The following is a 20,061-nucleotide window of genomic DNA, read 5'->3' as shown; positions in this document are numbered from 1 at the left end:
AGCCAAACTGGTTTCAGCAGAAGGATTAAAATCTCAGTCCTTCTCTGTTAGATGTCTGGCCTTTGGTGAACTGAATGTCTCTAGGCCTCAGCATCTTCATCTCTAAAATACAGGGATTGGCAAAAGTTGGTTTATAGTTGTGAGCATGTGAAACACAGAGTTTATTCTTGTATTGTTATTTATTTATTATTGTACTATTTGTATTATTTATCATATTATTCTTTCTGTTATTATTTCATATCTTTACTTATGATTTATTTTTTAGGAAATGATGGCTGCTAATTTAACCTACTTTTGCCCACTCCTGTATAATTAATAATTTTATATATCTCATTGAACTAATGTAGGATAAAATAGAATAGATCTTAAAAAGCTGTTAGTAGAGCCTGGCCAGTATGGCTCAGTGGTTGAGCATTGACCTATGAACCAGGAGGTCACAGTTTGATTCCGGTCAGGGCACATTCCTACATTGTGGGCTCATGCAGGAGGCAGCTGATCAATGATTCTCTGTAATCATTGATGTTTCTATCTCTCTCCTTTTGTCTCTGAAAGAAATAAAAGCAGTATATTTTAAAAAAGCTATTAGTAGACCACACAATATAAAATAAATACTCAGTAAATGTTAACTATTATGTATATTATTTTTATTATTATTTTCCTGCTTCCCTTATTTGGTGAACCACAAGTAATTGAGGTATATCTTATTTTATCTAATGAATTAGCAAATATAAAAAGCTTACTAAATATTTGCTGAATAAATGAATAAAATGAGAAAAAGTAATAGCCAGTCTAATATATTCCTAACAGTGAAAGTGACTTTTATCAGATTTTTCTCAAAATTAATAATCTCTGTTTATTTTGTAAGAAGAGACTAAGTATAGCCTTGCGAATCGGTTTTGTTTTCACACTATAGATGATAGGGTTGAGCACAGGGGGCAAAAGCAAGTAAACATTGGCCATCATTGAATGGACCACTTTGGGGGCTGATCGGCCATAGCGATGCACCAAGGACAAGCTGATCATGGGAATGTAGAAAATGGCAACCGCCCCAACGTGAGAGACACAAGTACTAAAGACCTTGTGCCGTTCTTTGGGGGAGGCCATTCTGAGCACAGAGCGAATAATCAAGATATAAGACAGGACAATGCATGGTGTATCCACTCCAGTGGTCAGAATGAGATCAATTAGTCCATAGATGTTGTTGGCCCGAGTATCTGAACATGCTAATTTAATTACATCTGGATGGTAGCAGTAAGAATGGGAAAGGATATTTGCTTCACAGAAGGAGAGGGGCTTAAGGAGCAAGAGAAGTGGCACTATTACTACTAGAGTGCGTAAAATAATGAAGAAGCCTGTTTGAATAATTCTGGAATTAGTGAGAAGAGTAGTGTACCTTAGAGGGTTACAGATTGCCACAAGGCGATCAAAAGCCATGGCCACCAGCACCCCAGATTCCATGACAGCAAATCCATGAAGAAAAAACATCTGGGTAATGCAGCTATCTAGACTGATTTCTCTTGCATTAAACCAGAGGATAGCTAATGTCGTTGACATTGTAGAAATAGTCAAGCCCAAGTCAGCAGCTGACAGCATGGAGAGGAAATAGTACATGGGCTCATGGAGGCTGTGCTGGGTGATGATGGCAAACAGGATCATGCTGTTCCCAGAGAGGGCAATGGCATAAAGACAGCAGAAGGGGATGGAGACCCAGGCATGGACAGACTCCAGGCCAGGAATGCCGGTCAACAAGAAAGTTGGAAACTTAGAAGTGAAGTTACTGAAGATCTCCATGTTTTATAGATTTGTAGCATTTGTCCTCACCATGCTCATATCCTATAGAAATAAGAAAGTACATAGTTACACAAAAATATCTAGATAAATTTTCTTTGGGTTAGGAGAAGTATCTAAGTTCATAAATAAGTGCTCTACCATTGAGAAAACTCTAAATTGAACTCTGACATTTATCTGCACTCATATCAGATATTTAGCAAAATATATAAACATCTTAAGTCTTAAATTCAAGGAAAAGATGCTAGTATAATTTTATTCATTTTATTATTATTATTTATATATTGACATAATTTTAAGCTCCATTAGGTCATTAGATTCTGAGAATAGAGATAGCCAAGAAAAACAATTACATTCAATTTTAAGTCTATAATATATGAAATGACTAAGAGAAACCCACTTAAAGGTATCCTTAAATATGAAGTGTCCATGAGATGTGAATCTCCAGGCAAAACTTTCCAGATTTGAACTGGAGATAAAAACTCAGATTTTTGCTCTTTATATATTTGAAAGTTGTGAATCATTTTAATATAACATTATGGGTGAACAATCTCAGAGAACAATCTCTTTCATTTATAAGAATGGACTTATAAGTGAAAACCAGTGACAATGGAACTCTGCAGATTTACTGTAAAAGTTTATATTCTAAAGTCAGGTGAGTTTAAACAATTTATAGGAAGTATAAAAACCAAAAGAGCATGGTGTCATGACTCAGTGTTATATGAACAATAGCATAGAATTGATAATGCAGTCAAGTTTACTAAAGATAAAAATTTTTATTTATTTATTTATTTTAAAAAATACATGTTATTGATTTTTTACAAAGAGGAAGAGAGAGGGATAGAGAGTTAGAAACATTGATGAGAGAGAATCATCGATCAGCTGCCTCCTGCACGCCCCCTACCAGGGATGTGCCCTCAACCAATGTACATGCCCTTGACTGGAATCGAACCTGGGACCTTCCAGTCTTCAGACCGAGGCTCTATCCACTGAGCTAAACCGGTTTCGGCTAGGGTCAAAAATTTTAAATGATATCCCATGTAATGGTTATATTAGTGACCCTAAAAAAGTAATTGAAGTTCCCCAATGAAAGCTGAGAACCTGCTACAGTAGCATGAGGAGTAAATGGGAGAAGAAGCAGTGGAGGCACAGTGTATACTATTTCTGGAAACTTGTTAGTGTGAGCAAAGGGAAAGGCCATGACTAAGGTAGCTGGAGGATTTTTGCAATATTGTAAAGACTGAGCATGGTCCTATGCACCAAGAGGTTCATTCCCCATCAGGGCAGGAGGCAGCCAATCGATGTTTCATTAATGTTTCTGTTTCTCTCTCCTGCCCTTCTTCTCTCTCTCAAAATCAATTAAAACATTTTTTAAAAGATATAGTAAATAATGAGAGCTTGAAAATATACAATGGTATAGAAAAATTTTAAAGAAAATACCAGGTGTTTGATTTAGAACATGATAGTAATTAGCCATCAAATAAATCAACATGATGCCATATACAGATCATGTGTCTATATAATCTAATTAACCAATGTCACCCATTAAATTTAATTTAAAAAAGGTGATGATCATAATTTCCACTGACACTAGAGAGTAAGTGGCAAAAAGGTAGATTAGTGGAGGGTTATATGAGGGCCTTATGTGCTAGTGCTACTTTAAAATAATTTTTTTATGGCAGTCAAATACACCGAACATTAAATTTATCATCATAACCATTTTAGGTGTATAATTTAATGATAGTTCATATATCCATAGTGCAACATTACCATGAATTACCTCATCTCTTCTCATCTTGTAAAACTGAAACTCATAGCTATTTAAACAGTACCCCCCATTTCCCAATTCCTGCTAGTCTCTGAAAACCACCATTCTACTCTTTCTCCCTATGTTTTGATTATTCTAAATATCTCAGATAAATTGAATAATGCAGTATTTGTTATTTTGTGATAGCTTATTTACTTAGCATAATGTTTTCAAGGTTCAGGCATGCTGTAGCATGTGTCAATATTTCCTTCCCTTTTAACCAGTGCATGCCTACTCTTTGCCCCACATGAGTTTTGAGTGATATTTACTGATGTGCTAGGAGTATGAAGTGATGGATGCCAGTTTGAAGATAAGGTAGAGGTTTTCAGTAGACAATGCAGAAAAGAGGAAAGACAGTTGAATCAATCCACACAGAAATGTTACAAATAACTCTTGTTCAGTTAATATTTTAAAAATATTTAAATGAATACACTTTCATTGTTAAAAATCAATTCTAGGAAGACAAAATCAAATAGTAGCAATATTAATTATTATAATAATATGTTTTTAATTAAACATTTTAAAATACTAGGTAAAGTTTATTTTCTGAGAGCAAATACCTTGTGATAAGTATACATGTTACTATTTCCTTTATGCTTATTTCTACAGTTGCTTTTTATTTCAAGTTTCTAGTCAGAAATGAGAAAAATCATTTCAATAGTTAGCCATAATTTAGTAGGGTTCAGAAATCTGTGTGTTATATGGATCCCCGAGGACAGGGGTGACTGTAAGTTTTCTGACTTTCCTACAAGCTCACATGAACATTTGTGAATACCAGGCACATATCAAAGCACAACGTTAACACAATAAAACACCTTTCTCTACCTCCTTACCAGCTTCAGGTGGAAAGAGGAGCCTTTTCTGTCTTCACTAGCAGGGAGGGAACAAGTTACAGTTCTGGATCCAAGGACTTTATACAAAGTGGGATTGAGCTGTGGGACCATTGGCAAAAGGCAGATCTCCCTGGGGTCACAGACAGAGAAAAACTGAAAAGCTTTTCTCTCTCCATCTGTTAATACAGGACAATGTTGTATAATTTCGGAAGACTTTTAGCAACTAACTCAAGAGACATGTGTTCCTGGGATCCTTAAGTGCACATAAACCAAATTGTACATATAAATGGCTGCTGCTCTTTCACTGGGGAATAAATAGAGAAGGGCAGGCTGTTGTCTCTGTATTATCTATATGCTGTGAAGATAGGAAAGCAAACCAATGTTTCCTGGGACAATCATGGCGACAATAAAGAGTGGAGAAATTTGCAAACCACTCTCTAGGCCCCTGTTTCTTTATTACCGCATTGATCCATAGGGATGGTGATCGATCCACTCCCGAATCCATCTTTGACTAGCCACTCACTAGCTCCCTCCCGCCCCCCAATGGACCAGCTCCTGATATATGAATCAGGCCCCATTTTGCTAGTGGCTGGCATCACTGTGTATGAGTAATGAGTTCTCACGTGTTCTTACTCTGGTACTTGTTATGTTCCAGTGATAATAAATGGAACGGTCCAGATTCTTGGGAGAATTTGTTCAGCCTTGTCAATGTAAGCAGTTGAGTATGGATGCTGATTACTTCATAGGTCTAGCAATTCTATAATAGATTCATAGGAGAAGGAAAAGACCAACACCCAAACATTATGTTTATCTTTCATAGAGAAGTCCCACATTGACAGAGAGAGTCTTGGATTGGCTTAGATGTCAGTAAGACCAGTAATGGGGTTCTTATTTAGCTGTTTTTCTTTAATTTCTATTTTGCTATTATTCCTATGCTTTCTTGTTTAAGAACTCTGAATAGTAGAAAGTGTGAGAGGTTAAATTCAAACACCATGGCTCTACCTGAACCCCTATCAAGTGTCTGAAATGATATTCTGTTATTTACATATCAGACTTATTTGACTAAAAATATCCTTCAAAATTTCCATGGAAATAATAAAAGTAGACCTTAGAACTGAGAAGTCTGGTATAAGAAGTTTTGTAAAAATGAGACAAAAATAAACCCGCAAGTACCACCTTGTGGTCAGTAGTGGAATTGATGGGATAATAATATCAGGCACATTTGATTCAATCACTTGTTCATGTTGACTAGGGTTTTTTGCAGTAAACTAGGTTTGGGAATAGAACAGTGAACAAGTATACTGTGCTTTTATGGAATTTATATCCAAATCAGAGGAACAGGTAATAAATAAATAATTTAAATAATTACATATTGTACCAAGATAGGGAGAAAATGAAGTATTTATGTTGAAAGAAAATTATAAGGGGGCAGGATCTAGTCAAGATATAAGGTTAAGAAACATTTCACTGAAAAGGTGGTTTTAATTGAGACCTAAGAATTATTAGAGGAAGATAGAATGTCCTAGAAAAGAACAATGGGGCAACATGGGATGATTAAGAGCAAAGCCCTAAGACAGATAAGTGGTTGATTTGCTTGTAAATAAAGACTAGAGGGGCTGCCCTAACTGGTTTGGCTCAGTGGATAGAGCATTGGCCTGCGGACTGAAAGTTCCCAGGTTCAATTCCTGTCAAGGGCATGTACGTTGGTTGGTTGCGGGCATTTCCCCAGTAGGAGGCAAGAGGCAGCTGATCGATGTTTCTTTCATCGATGTTTCTAACTCTCTATCTCTCTTTGTAAAAAAAATCAATAAAATATATTTTAAAAAATAACTAGAGGGGCTGAAGCAAAGGAGAACGGTAACAATATACTAATTGAGGTATGTTGCAAAAATATCATACACTACTCATCTATAATAGGAAATAAACTACTCAAACATGTAACAGTATAGATGGATCTGTAAAAATTTATACAGAGAAAAAAATGTTACACTCCACTAAAAATGTATCATTTATTTTTATATACATATATAAAGTTCTACTGAAAGAAAAATTAATCCACAGTGAAAGAAATCATATCAGTGTCTACCTGTTTGGGTAGAAGGAAGTGATTGGCTACAAAGAAGTAAAAGAAATCTTTATGGAAGTAATGAAAATGTTCTATACTTTAATTGGGCTGGTAGTTACATAGGCATTAAGTGTTTCAGAACTCATCAAACTATGTATAAAAATATTTTCATTTTATCATCTCAAATTTTTCAATTTTACAAAAAAAATGGGGGAGACTCACAATCATTAACTGATTTGCTGATAAGGGAGTAAAGACCCTTTACAACTCTAAATTTTGGAATTATGAAAAGGATCCTGCAGAATACTCATTAATTTTGAGGGGCACTTAAGGCTTTAATAGCTATTTCTTTTCGGAGAAGCAAACATATTGCTGATTCCTCTTAAAGCACCTTTATCTGATGGTGATTTTAGTAATATAAAAGCCTGAATTTTAGAACCTTCTTTACTATTGACTTTGACAGGAGAGTGGTAAATGAAAATAAAAACACAAATGTAAGGATTGTAACCAATATGTTACCTTTTTTGAGGTGATGGTATTATGGGTGTATGAAATTGTCCAAACTCATCAAAAATATATTTAATGTATGCAACTTTTTGCATGTTAAGTATACTTCAATAAAGTTGAAAAAAATAAAAGAACATAGTTTTCTAAAATAGCTTAAAGTTTTAATTTTAAAGGAAATTGAATATTTATAAATATCATTATAATATCTAGTGACTTTTTCCACTAATTTTTAATCACATAAGAGAATCTCCTTCCTCAGTCTTTTCCCAAACTTTTCATTCTGATAACCATTGTCATCAGGAAGTCAGGAAATTTTGTAAAGAGACCAACTCAGAATATCTAATCCCAACTGTTAGCAGTCTCAAGAACTTGTGATTTTGGAAATTTTGCATCTAGATTTTCAAGTTTTATTGGAACTTAATCTATTCCAGAGTCCTTCATCCTTGCAGATTGCCCACTCCACTCCCCCAGACTTTGGCACTCAATTAACCTCTTTTGTACACTTTTGTTGTTTCAGTTACTTTTTCATACTAAAATTAAAGTTCCTCAAGTGAGGATAATTTTTAAAAAATACATAAATGAGCAAAAAATAATTAAAATACCACAAATCTTATTACTCTGAGTAGCTGCTATTAGCATTTGGATGAATTTCCAGTCTTTTTCTTTGCACATGTATTCTTTTTTTTTTTTTTTTTTTTTTTTTTTTTTTTTTTTTTACTATTGGCATCAACCTAATGGGCAATTGTTCTTTTCCCCCTTAGACACTCTTTGCAAATATAATAGTTAAATGACACATGCTATTCAATTGCTCATTGCATCATCTGGTTCCTTATAGATAAATGTTGGAACGTTTTTCTGGTTTTGTTTTTATAAATAATAAATATAATAATATACACATCTTTGTACTTTTTTTCCCTAACATTCTATTTCTATAAAGAGCTTCCAATATTCCAAAATATATGTACTTTTTTTAAAATCTGTTTTGTGGAAATTTTATACTCTTTTTCAAACAAGGTATACCAACTCAGTGTTCTACAAACAATGTAAAAATAATTTTTACTTTAGTGGTCTATGGATGATGATATACTTTCCAAAATCTTCGCTCATTTTGGAGATAAACATATTTTTACTGTTTTCTTGTGATGATGAAGATAGGTCAACACAGCATTTCTCAGAGAAGTCTTCTTCTGGGCATGCTGAAAATTGTTTCCTTTTGCTTCTGGAAGGTTGCCCACCTCTGGGCCAGTGGTTCATAGAAATGACTTAGTGATGAGATATGATGGACCTGGCAGACTTTCTGCATTTATGTCCCAGAGTAGTGGGGTGATGGGGGTGGCTGTGATGCTGTGCACTTGGGCTCAGGGGTCTTTTCCACAACACCCTTGAATAACCCTGTCCCTGATTTGTTTGGTTCTAACTCCATAGATGATGGGATTGAGCATGGGAGGCACCAGTAGATAGAGATTAGCAAACATGACATGTACCACTCGGGGCACACGATGTCCGAAGCGATGGGTGAGGAAAGTAAAGAGGGCTGGGATATAAAAAGCCAAGATGACACAGACATGGGAAGCACAGGTACCAAACGCCTTGAGTCGGGCTTCGCCAGCGGGCAAGCCCAGCACAGTCCTCAAGATCATTGCATAGGATATGCTGATGACTGCTATATCAAAGCCGGCCATCGAGAAGGCCACGAAGAGTCCATACGCACGGTTTACGCTGGTATCAGCACACACCAACTTCAACACAGCCATGTGCTCACAGTATGACTGAGGAATGATCTGGCTGGGGCAGAAGGGCATTCTGGAAACCATAAAGCAGAAGGGGCTCACCCACAACAGCCCTCTCATCATCACAACTGCCCCCAGTTTGCCCACTACAGACGGGGTCAGGATACTAGAGTGACGAAGTGGGAAGCAGATAGCCACATAACGGTCCAAGGCCATCGCCATGAGCACCCCAGACTCCACGGAAGAAAAGGCATGGATGAAGAACACCTGGATGAGGCAGGCATGGTATTCAATCTCATGAGCATGAAACCAGAGAATAGCCAGCATTTTAGGTTGGGTGGAGGAGGAGAGGACCAAATCAGTAACAGCCAGCATGGCCAGAAAGAGGTACATAGGTTCATGCAGGGTGGGGTCAGTTCGAATTATGTGAAGAATAGTGATATTGCCAACTACAGCCACCACATACATGGCACAAAATAGGAAGGCCATCCAAAAGTGGGAATTCTCGAGTCCTGGGATGCCCAACAGGATGAAGGACAAGGGATGAAAAGAGCTGTTCCCTGAAGCCGACATCACAGGATGGTTAAGTTGCTCTCCACTGGGAAGGTAATCTACTCTCTGCAGGTGATAATCAAATAAGTCAAGTAAATTACCATTTATAATCTCTTGGAAGGAGCAATTGAATAATAGGGCAATAGCATTTAAGGATACACTAGAATAATTTAAACTATTTTATAAAATAAAAATTTATAACATAAAGTGATGCTTCTCTTGATTCTTTATTCATATTTATGCCATTCAAAATGGGGTCAGAACATATTAGCTGTTAAGTGTAACTTTTTTATAAGAACATTTTTTTTGAAAGTAGAATCTACTAAGGGAAAACTATATTGACAAATAATGTCATAGTGATTATTACCCTTTTATTCTTTAGACCTAACAACTGATTTGTTTAGCTTTTCCCCTAGGTCCATTTTTATCCCTTTGTTTAAGCCACTTGACAACTTTCAGGGTAGGAAGCCAGCTGGGAAATGCAATAAATCAGTGCCTTGTACATGATTCCACATCCGTGCTTTTAGTCATATACTGTCTCTGCTAGATAATGATTGATTAGGGCACTCATCCTGGTGGAATAAAGCATATATTGTTGCCCTATTATAACAAAGACATATATGAAAGTTACTTGCAAAATTATATACTGGATTATAGACAGATCTTCATTTGAACCCAGAATCTCTGCCATATCACTAGAGTGGCTCTAGAATATGCCCCAAGTTGGTCTTCTGGGTATGGGCTGCTTTCTCTAAGATGTCATCTTTATTAGTTTCTGCCTATGAGCTTCAAAGGCAAACGCAACTGTTCTACATACTTTTTTTGGGGAGTGGTGACTCTTCTCAGCCTGTTTTCAGCTACTCACAGCGTGCAGTCTCTTTTACAAGCCAGTTTCTCTCCTCTGCTGCATCTATACTCCAGACTCTCCAATGGCCTCATAGACTAGAACTCACCCATAAGAGATGCTTCTCAGCTTTCATCCCATTGACTCTGATTTTCTGCTCTAAGATTGTCTTTCTTGGGCAAACAACAAAGCAGTAGAACTGACCTAGGACCCAAGTCTGAAGTGGAACATGAGGGCCCTTGACAGGTGTTTCTCTTTCCTCTCTGCACTTTCTGCTGCTATCCCATGGAATCAGCAATTCCCTTATCATTTTTTAATCTCAGACTTATGAACTCCACAAGCAGAGTTATATATAAGTCACTGAGAGAGGACAGGGAGTTAATAATCTTGGATCATTTTTGTGCAGTGCCTGAGGTTTTCAAAAGTGTTCCTGTGGAGAACAGGTTATCTGGGTTAAAGGATGAAAATATACATTCTCTAAAGGAAGAGTATCATACTTTTCCTTTTTGCCCAGTATTCTTTCTTCCTTTCCCTGATTTTAAATATTTCCTCCCTTCCTTCCTTCCATGGGCTAGAATGCTTATGAGCATAGTGCAGTGGTTGGCAAACTCATTAGTCAACAGAGCCAAATATCAACAGTACAACGATTAAAATTTCTTTTGAGAGCCAAATTTTTTAAACATAAACTTTTTCTAATGACACTTCTTCAAAATAGACTCACCCAGGCCATGGTATTTTGTGGAAGAGCCACACTCAAGGGGCCAAAGAGCTGCATGTGGCTCACAAGCTCCAGTTTGCCGACCACGGGCATAGTGCACATTGAATGATGAAATAGTCATCTTTTTCAAGCATTCTAGCTAGGGTGATCACACAATGAACTTCAGATTCAATTTATCTTTTCTAACTTGTGGGAACTTGGCATGGGTTTTGTTTCAGGAAATATGGTTATTATAACTAAATTCTTATACTGATAGTGCTCCTTTTTCATCTTCGAGTATGAGTTTAATCCAGCTCCGGTACCCACTGGCCCTGTGGGTCCTCCATGATTGCACTCATTATGTAGAAATAGTTATGTCCATTACTTCAATGGTGTTGCTCAAGCCTACAGGAATGAAAGATAAAATTGGCTGAGATTTTGCTAAGATATTTAGATTCTGTTTTCTCATGTTGGGATATCTAAAACTACAGCACAGAACAGCAGTGCTAGAGCAGAGTTCAGGTCCAGCCACCTTTGTGCAAGGATTGCATACGGAGCTGGTCTTTCTAGCCTTCTGGAGTTTCCCCGAGAGATAGTTGGAGCAGAGAGTCTTCTCAGAAGGAAGCTCAGCAGTCATGGATCTCTGGACTGGGAGCCCCCAGTGAGACAGGCCATTCTTCACAGAACACATCTTGCCTTCCAGCCTCGTGGAGCCTGGGTGAGTCCTACTTTCCTCTGGGAGGGGCAGAGATAACTGGGCACAGAAAACCACTCACCTTGAGCTCTGTTTTATCTCTGACCAAGCTTCTCATGACCATGAGCAGCTCTTACTGGCTCCTGAGATTCAGCCATTAGCAGAGAACTCAGATTAGGATCTATTTAAAGGTCTGCTGAAGTCTGGCCTTTCCCTTCCCCCAAGCATTAGTTCTCGTCCTCCTCCTCCTGAGCCCCATGGCCTCATGCATTGGCTTCCTTTGAGACTAGACATTAAAGCTGGAAGCATTAACCCCTAATTTCCCCCTCTCCTCTGTGTACACAAGTACAAAACTAGGGGATTTAATGCATGTGTCAGAGGGTGTGTTGTTGAGATTACACGAATGTGAGTTTATGAAAGTAATTATTGTTAGTCAAATTATGTACACTTATAAGTGAAGGAATATTTTGTGCAATGTGAAAGTGTATTGATATGTCATATGGCCTTGTGTTTATAGAGGAATAGATCAATACATGATTGAAAAGATGATAGAAATCAGAAATAACTGATTTTCAGCAGAGATATCAATGCAATTCAGTGACAGAAAAAATGTCTTTATGGTACTAGAACAACTGGATATCTGCATGAAAAAGACAAAATGAACTTGAACTCCTATTACTTTAATATGATTTTTTTTTTATTTGAAATGTAATATAAACCTACTTTTGAAAGCTAAAACTAAGGATTCTAAAAGAAGAAAAATATCATAATATTGTCATAAGCTTGAGGATAGCAAACATTTCTTAGGCAGGACATAAAACACATTAGCCATAAAAGAAAAAAAAATTAACATTAAAGCTTATTTTAAAGAGTCTACTTCCAATGATTTTGTGAAGGAAAAGAGCCACATGCTAACCTAACAAGCTCAGGGGAGGCCTGCATGGCAGTTTTGCAAACTCAGAGACCTAAAATAACCAAAAAGATGGTTTGAAAATTAAATATCTAACTACAAACAGGTTATAGTGGACAGTCATTTCCTAGACCGATATTTCACCTGACAAAGATCAATTTAGATCTTCTTTACTGAGCCCATTTGCCTTCCTGCCACTAAGATGTTGTAACTTCCCTTTCTCTGGAGCCCCTGGGGCACAACCAAAAGTGGTGGGCGCCAGGAAAGATGCCTTAAATTCCTTCATTATCATGTTAATTTGTTCCTGCACTCACCTAAGTACACGTTCAACATTTTACTTTTTATCCAATTCCAGAAGTATCCCACCACTTTGCTTTCTCCCGCCTTCTCCTTACTCCACCACCAATGAATTTCATGTAAGCCAACTATGTCCCTCCTTTGATTGCAGTGTATAAATAGAAATGTAACTCGCCATTCTTCCGAGCATTATCTCAATTTATTGAGGTTCTGCTTCCCAGCATATTTCGACAGTTTGGCTCAAATAAACTCACAAAAATTCTTTACAGATTTCAATGTTTTTTTCATTAACAATTTCATAATAAATATGAAAAGGCAAGACACAGATAGAGAAACAGATAACTCACATTTGTGTAATCTTTTTAGTTATGTTAAACTAAACCAGTGGTTGGCAAACTGTGTCTCATGAGCCACATGTGGCTCTTTGGCCCCTTGAGTTTTTAGCAAAGGTCAGCTTAGGAGTACCCTAATTAATAACATTGTATATAGTTTAAGTTGAAAAAATTTGGCTCTCAAAAGAAATTTCAATAATTGTACTGTTGATATTTGGCTCTGTTGACTAATGAGTTTGCCAACCACTGAACTAAACCTTAAAATGTTCAGAGAAAGCCCTGGCCAGTGGCTCAGGTTGTGGGTTCAATCCCCAGAGAGGTGTGTACAAGAGGCAACCAATCCATGATTATCTCTCACATTGGTGTTTCTCTCTCTCTTCCTTCCTCTCTTTAAAATCAATAAACAGATGTGGCTCAATGGTTGAGCGTCAATTTATGAACCATGAGGTCACGGTTTAGTTTCTGGTCAGGGTGCATGCAAGGAGGCAGTGGACCAATGATTATCCATTAATATTTCTCTCTCTCTCCCTCTTCTTTCCTCTCTGAAATTAATAAAAACATTTAAAAAAAATCAATAAATACCTCTCTCTTTTTCTCTCTTCCTCTCTCTAAGACCAATAAACATATCCTCAGGTGAAGATTAAAAAACATGTTCAAAGAAAATTATTTAAAAATCTAGCAATTCTATACAAAGCCAATCTATCAATGAAGTATAGGATCTAAGAAAATATATTCTTTGAGACAAGCAGGAACACAGAAAATTTATCATTTTCTGCATCCATTTTTTTTTCCTTCTGAATAAAAGTGTGCTTCAACAAAATGAAACAGATATCCGTGAAGTTCAACTATTGCTAACCAAGTATGAATGGAAATTACTTAGGGGCGCCATGTAAAGTAATTCAGAACTCAGAAATTCAGAACTCAGACTCCATCCAGACATAATGAATTAGAATTTTCATTTTAATAAGGTCTTGAAGTTATTTGTAGTCACTAAATTTTGCAAACGTTTAACTACCATTCTGAGTAAATAGCAGTAAGTCATGAGTGGGATGATGAAGAAAGCCTGTCTTTATCCTGCTAGCAGGCAAAATGGAAGATAATTTGAATTTTAGAGAAAACAGAAAGTGGTCTCAGAAATCCCCGATTTAGCCCCAACCGATTTGGCTCAGTGGATAGAGCATCGGCCTGTGGACTGAAGGGCCCCAGGTTTGATTCCGGTCAAGGGCATGTAATTTGGTTGTGGGCACATCCCCAGCTGATTGATATTTCTAACTCTATCCGTCTCCCTTCCTCTCTGTAAAAAAATAAATAAATAAAATAAATAAAAATCAATAAAATATATTAAAAAAGAAAAAAATCCACCATCCATTATAAATGAAATGAAAAAGTGATATAATTGAATCATGTACAAGGAAAGAACCCATTTTATTTTGATGAATAGATGTTTCCTTTAATAGAGATATGGGCTTAGGGATTTAGGATGATATGCATACATTCCTTTTTAGTTACAGGAGAAAATGTCAGAGTCAATCAAGCCAAGGAAGTGGAGTAAATAGTGATTCTGTGTCACTCAAGTTTGGCATTTATTATATACTAGAGGCCCAATGCACAAAATTCATGCAAGAGTAGGTCTTCCTTCTCCCAGCTGCCAGCACTAGCTTCCCTCTGGCAACTGGGACCCAGGCTTCCTCCAGCGGCCTGCAGGCACCTGGACTTCCCTCGAAGCCCTAGCTTCATCTGGGAGGTTGTCTGGAAGGATGTCCTGTCTAATTAGCATTTACACTTTTACTATTGTAGATTTTATTATTGTTTCACTCAGATTTTAAATTTGGCTAATTTCTATAGCCCTATTTTCTAGAAAAATAAACTTTTTGAGTTATTTCAGTTGGCAGCAGCTCCAGCTTTTTATAGGGTCCTCACAGTCTGAGTAAATAACAGTGAGTCATGAGTGGGACGATGAAGAAAGTCTGTCTTTATCCTGCTAGCAGGCAAAATGGAAGATAATCTGGATTCCAGAGAAAACAGAAAGTGGTCTTAGAAAACCATGATCCATTATAAATGAAAAGTAAAGTTAAAATAGTTGAATCATGTACAAAGGAAAAAAAATCAATTTTATCTTAATGAATAAATGCTTCCTTTAATAGAGATATATGCTTAGTGATTTAGGATGATATATGTGCTGGGTAATGTTTGCTTAAGCCTTTTTCAATAAAAATGTATTTGCTTTACAGTTCAAACAACTGAAATACAAATATATACTATTTAATCTCAGCTCTAAGGCTCTATATGAATTCATATATCTTTTCCAGGAAAATATTATGCTCTTGGTGACTAAATTGGGAATAGAAAAAGAAGAGGAGGAAAGTGTAAGGACATTTCTTGCCTGCACCCTCCACAGCAGTAAATAAAAACCTAAAGTTAATGGATAAAATAAAGAATGTTTATATTCGTTAAAAATAATAGAAAGAAAATAAAAACAATGACAAAGTGAGTTGGTAAACATATTATGTAGACCTGCTTTAGTCTGGTGTGGTGAACCTCCAGGGAAATTCTAGTTCTCACACTAGGATCATGCTGCTCATCTGATTATAAAATCTCCAAACCCCAAGGGTCTCTTGGCAGCAGGCCTGGGTGAATTCTGGGCTCCCTGCAAAAAACCAGACCCAAGAGTCCCACATATGTACTTGGCTGGCAGATCGTGGAAAGAAACTCTCTCCAGGTAAGATGCTAGGGCCAGAAACAGCAGACCAAGAAGAGGGAATGGTGAGAGCTAACCTGGGGAGCAAGGCATGGGAAGAGGGAGGCAGGAACTTAGTGGCAAAGGACTGTAAATCAGAGGTAGAAGAGGAGAGACATAGGCGAGAGGGATTCACAGTGACAGGCTGAGGGTGATGAGAATTAGTGAAAGATCAATAAGCAGCTTGCAAACAAACATTTCTTTCCAGGAGAAAATGTCAAAGTCAATCAAGTCAAGGAAGTAGAGTATATTTTTATGGTTCTGTGTTACCCCAATTTGACATTTCTTATATATGGTTGTCTCACTCAGCTTTTAAATTTGGCTGATTTTTATATCCCTATTTTCTAGAATTATAAACTATTTTAGTTCTTTCACTCGGCATCAGCTCCACCTTTTGCAGGATCCTCACAGTCTGAGAGCTCTGATAGCTTTCTTATTAGAACCCATTTATATTTAGAAAGAAGGACTTCAAATACATCTTTGCATATGACCAATACAGAAACAGCTGGAAATAGGCAGAGCAGAGATAATTTTAAAGTTCAAGGTTTATAGATGAGGAGTCTTAGATGGGAATGGGCCACCTCCTATCAAGTGTTGGGAGTGAGGACTGTGACTTTCAGCTGCTGGACCAGAATAACGCCTCCCGGAGGCCACCATGTCCTTCATGCCCAGAACCTCTGGACACGGAAACCTATTTGATATTTTTGTTTCCTGTTCCCAACTCCCTTCCTTCTATCAAACCACATACAGTCCTCAAACTAAAGCAGACACGATCTATTTAAAGTAAATGTAACAGCATTGTTTGGTCTTGGTCTTCTAATGCATGTACATAGCATGCTGCACTTTTGATTTTGTTACAGATATCTTTTGCAAATATCTTTTGCAATTAGTAAGTATTTAAGTTTGATGTGGTTTTCTATACCAATCATTTACTTAGTGGCTTTAATTTTGTCTTATTTCTAAAGGGATTCCCTAAAAGAGTCATAAAGGTCTGTGTTTTACCTTGAAATTCTTAATCTAAATTCAGGAATGTGGAAAATAGGGATCTTTAGCAAATTGCTTAACCATCATTTTATCACATATCAGTTCTTTTTTTCTAGTGTTATCATCATCAAATTCTTTATCCTTATTTATACCTATTTTTCTTTGAAACTATTCTGGGATTATTGGTGGCTTTTCCTGTCATTGTAACTTTTTCTCTGCTGAATTTAATTTCTTGGACTGGTTTGATGATTGAGATTTTCCTATAAAATTATCCATTTTGTATCTCTTGCAAATAAAGTATTATACTTATGCATCTATTCCATTATATTTACCTTTAAAAAACTTATCATACAGTTAACCATGCTTTTTCTAGCTTTCTTGACCATTCTGGAAAAGAAATTCACATATTTTCTTTTTAAGTAATTAACTTTGGTTTTAATTGTTAACTCATTTATTTGTGCTTTTTATTTTTGTTATTTGCCTTTTTTTTGACATTTATTTAAATATTTCCTAGCATCTTATATTGAAAGCTTACAAAAATAATATTTTGAATGATTGTTTTCCAATAAATGTCTATCTTTCATGCTATTCACTGCACTCCAATATGTTGCCTCACAAGTTATGATATGTGGTTTTGTCATTTTTACTTAGTTTAAAAGATTGTTTTTCTCATTTATATTTTCTGGCATAGAGAAGATTTTTAATAAATGGATGTTGTTATTGCTTTGCAGCCCTTATTATTTTGTACTTATAATAAATTAATATTATTTGTAGGTTAATTTAATAGTCCAGTATAATATCTGAAAGAGATTATTTTGTGTTTAAATAAGAATTGGTAGAATAAGAAAGAGAGATATTAGAAAAGACTTGGTAATTAATTGGCGTGGTCACCAGTAGAAACATATGAGTACAAAACTCCCAGAGTTTTGACTTAGATAATTGGTTAATTTTTATGAAAATTATAAGCTTTGCATAGAATCTATAGGAGTAAGAACAATTATAGGGGAAAATGACCAATTTGGTTTTGAATAGAGTGAATTTGATTTATTCATGAGAAATCCATATGGCAAGAACAGAAGAAAGTTCTATTTTCAGAAACCTGGAAACCAGAGCTAGTTTTCAGATATTTTTAAAATTTTGTCATTAAATAAGTAAAAGATGAAACTGTGGAAATGGGAAAAATAATTATTTAAATGTCTTGAGAGTGGACAAATGGCAGATTCTTAAATGATTTCATATTTAAGGTTCTTGGGGATAAAATTAAACCAGAAAAAAGAAGTTTATGAATGGAGTATCTATATTTTTTTAGGGTGATTCTTTGGACTACTCTATTATCACATATATAAATATGTGTGTCTTGAGAATGTCTTTGGCATTTTTCTGGACTACCCCAGGAAAAATCTAATAATATTTATATTATAAATGTGACTTGATTTTTTAGTGCTTTATTCCAGGATTAATAATTTATTTAAAAAATACTGGAAACCAGATTTTTCATCATATTGTTTAGGTAATCTGGGCTTTTGTAGTCAGGGATAATTTAATTGTAATGTTTGATTTCACCAAAAAGAATTACAGACTTAAGAAAATTTTAAGTAGTATAATATGGAAATTCTCTCCTTAACAAGTGAATCTCAGAGTACCACTATGATGTTCTAAGTGATAATCTATATATTTATTATGTCATATTCAATTATTCAAATATTGCTGTCTTCTCAGTCTTTCATTATGTTGGTCCTCAACAATACCGGTGCTCAGCTTCTGACCTTCCTCCTGACGGGTATCCCGGGCTTGAGAGGAGTCCAGGCCTGGATCTCCATCCCTCTTTGTGTCCTGTATGTCATCGCCCTGTCTGGGAACAGCATGATCCTCTTTGTGGTCCTCCGTGAGCAGAGCCTCCATGAGACCATGTATTATTTTCTCTCTATGCTGTCAGCCACAGACCTGAGCTTGTCCCTCTGCACACTTTCCACTACCCTTGGTGTCTTCTGGTTTGAAGCTCGAGAGATCAGCTTAAATGCCTGCATTGCTCAGATGTTCTTTCTCCATACATTTACCTTCATGGAGTCTGGGGTTCTGCTGGCCATGGCCTTTGATCGTTTTGTAGCCATCTGTGACCCACTGAGATACACCGTCATCCTCACCAATGCCAGGATAGCCCAGATTGGGGTGAGCATGTTGATAAGGAATGTTGCTGTCATGTTGCCTGTTGTGCTCTTTGTCAGGAGGTTGTCCTTTTGCAGTTCTGTGGTTCTTTCACATTCTTACTGCTACCATGTTGATCTCATTCAGCTCTCATGCACAGACAACAGAATCAACAGCATCCTTGGTCTGTTTGCACTCTTCTCCACGACAGGATTTGACTGCCCTTGCATCTTGCTTTCCTATGTCCTGATCATCCAGTCTGTCCTCAACATTACTTCTTCAGAGGGGCGGTGGAAAGCCTTCAACACCTGCATATCCCACATCAGCGCTGTTGCCATCTTCTACATTCCTCTCATCAGCTTGTCACTTGTTCATCGCTATGGACATTCAGCACCTCCATTTGTCCACACCATCATGGCTAATATCTTCCTGCTCATCCCTCCAGTGCTCAACCCTATCATCTACAGTGTGAAGACTAAGCAGATTAGAAAGGCTATTGGTAAAGTCTTAATTCAGAAGCAGCTGCAAATCTAATCATTAGCTGTCTCAGAGTAAAGATAAAGCAATTTATGGATGAGTGCTTTGATAGAATGGGGTAATTGTTCTCAAAATGCCTAGATATGCTTCCAATAGTTCAAACTATGCAACTTATTAATTATATGATATTTGCTTAGTTTTCTTCCAGTAAGTCCATATTAATATTATAAAACCCAAATTATGATTTTATTTTCAATTTAAACTGAGACACTGTATATAAACAAATATTTATATTTGCAAGTTATATAGTAACTCAATAAAATATTAATTCAGATTCTACATATAATTCTAAAAGACTAGATTTAACGTTGGAAACTTTATTAATACACGATTGTGCTTTTCTGAATAATATACAAAAAGCACTTCAATTAATTGGATTTTTCCCTTTAAAACTATTGATTCTCTGCATGCTTCCAAAATATTTTAACTATAGAGTGAACCCTAAAGTGAACATCGGTAAGTCCATGCCTTTATAGTCAATTAATGTTTGACAAATGGGACAAGAACGTAAGATGGAGTAAAGACAGTTTCTTCAATAAATGGTGTTGGGAAAACTGGATAGAAGCCAACCCATACAAGAAAGAACAAAAAGACCCCAGCAG

The 20,061-nt window shown here is 36.4% G+C and overlaps 3 protein-coding genes across 3 annotated transcripts; 1 reads left to right on the top strand and 2 right to left on the bottom strand.

Annotated features, from left to right (window-relative positions):
- Positions 1-822: 822 nt before the first annotated feature.
- On the bottom strand, positions 823-1,791 carry LOC118713246 (olfactory receptor 51F1-like). Its single transcript, XM_036427656.1, has one exon. The coding sequence runs from the start codon at positions 1,789-1,791 to the stop codon at positions 823-825; it is 969 nt and encodes a 322-aa protein (XP_036283549.1).
- A 6,567-nt stretch (positions 1,792-8,358) lies between these two features.
- On the bottom strand, positions 8,359-9,312 carry LOC118713536 (olfactory receptor 52R1). The gene has a single exon (XM_036428214.1). The coding sequence runs from the start codon at positions 9,301-9,303 to the stop codon at positions 8,359-8,361; it is 945 nt and encodes a 314-aa protein (XP_036284107.1). The 5' UTR covers positions 9,304-9,312.
- A 9,175-nt stretch (positions 9,313-18,487) lies between these two features.
- On the top strand, positions 18,488-19,456 carry LOC118712936 (olfactory receptor 51F2). The gene has a single exon (XM_036427212.1). The coding sequence runs from the start codon at positions 18,506-18,508 to the stop codon at positions 19,454-19,456; it is 951 nt and encodes a 316-aa protein (XP_036283105.1). The 5' UTR covers positions 18,488-18,505.
- The last annotated feature ends 605 nt before the right edge of the window (positions 19,457-20,061 follow it).

The sequence above is a fragment of the Pipistrellus kuhlii genome, unplaced genomic scaffold, assembly GCF_014108245.1.
Source record: "Pipistrellus kuhlii isolate mPipKuh1 unplaced genomic scaffold, mPipKuh1.p scaffold_m20_p_9, whole genome shotgun sequence".
Classification (NCBI taxonomy): domain Eukaryota; kingdom Metazoa; phylum Chordata; class Mammalia; order Chiroptera; family Vespertilionidae; genus Pipistrellus; species Pipistrellus kuhlii.
Note: the sequence above shows the minus strand (reverse complement) of the source record. Positions and strands in the feature narration are given on the sequence as shown.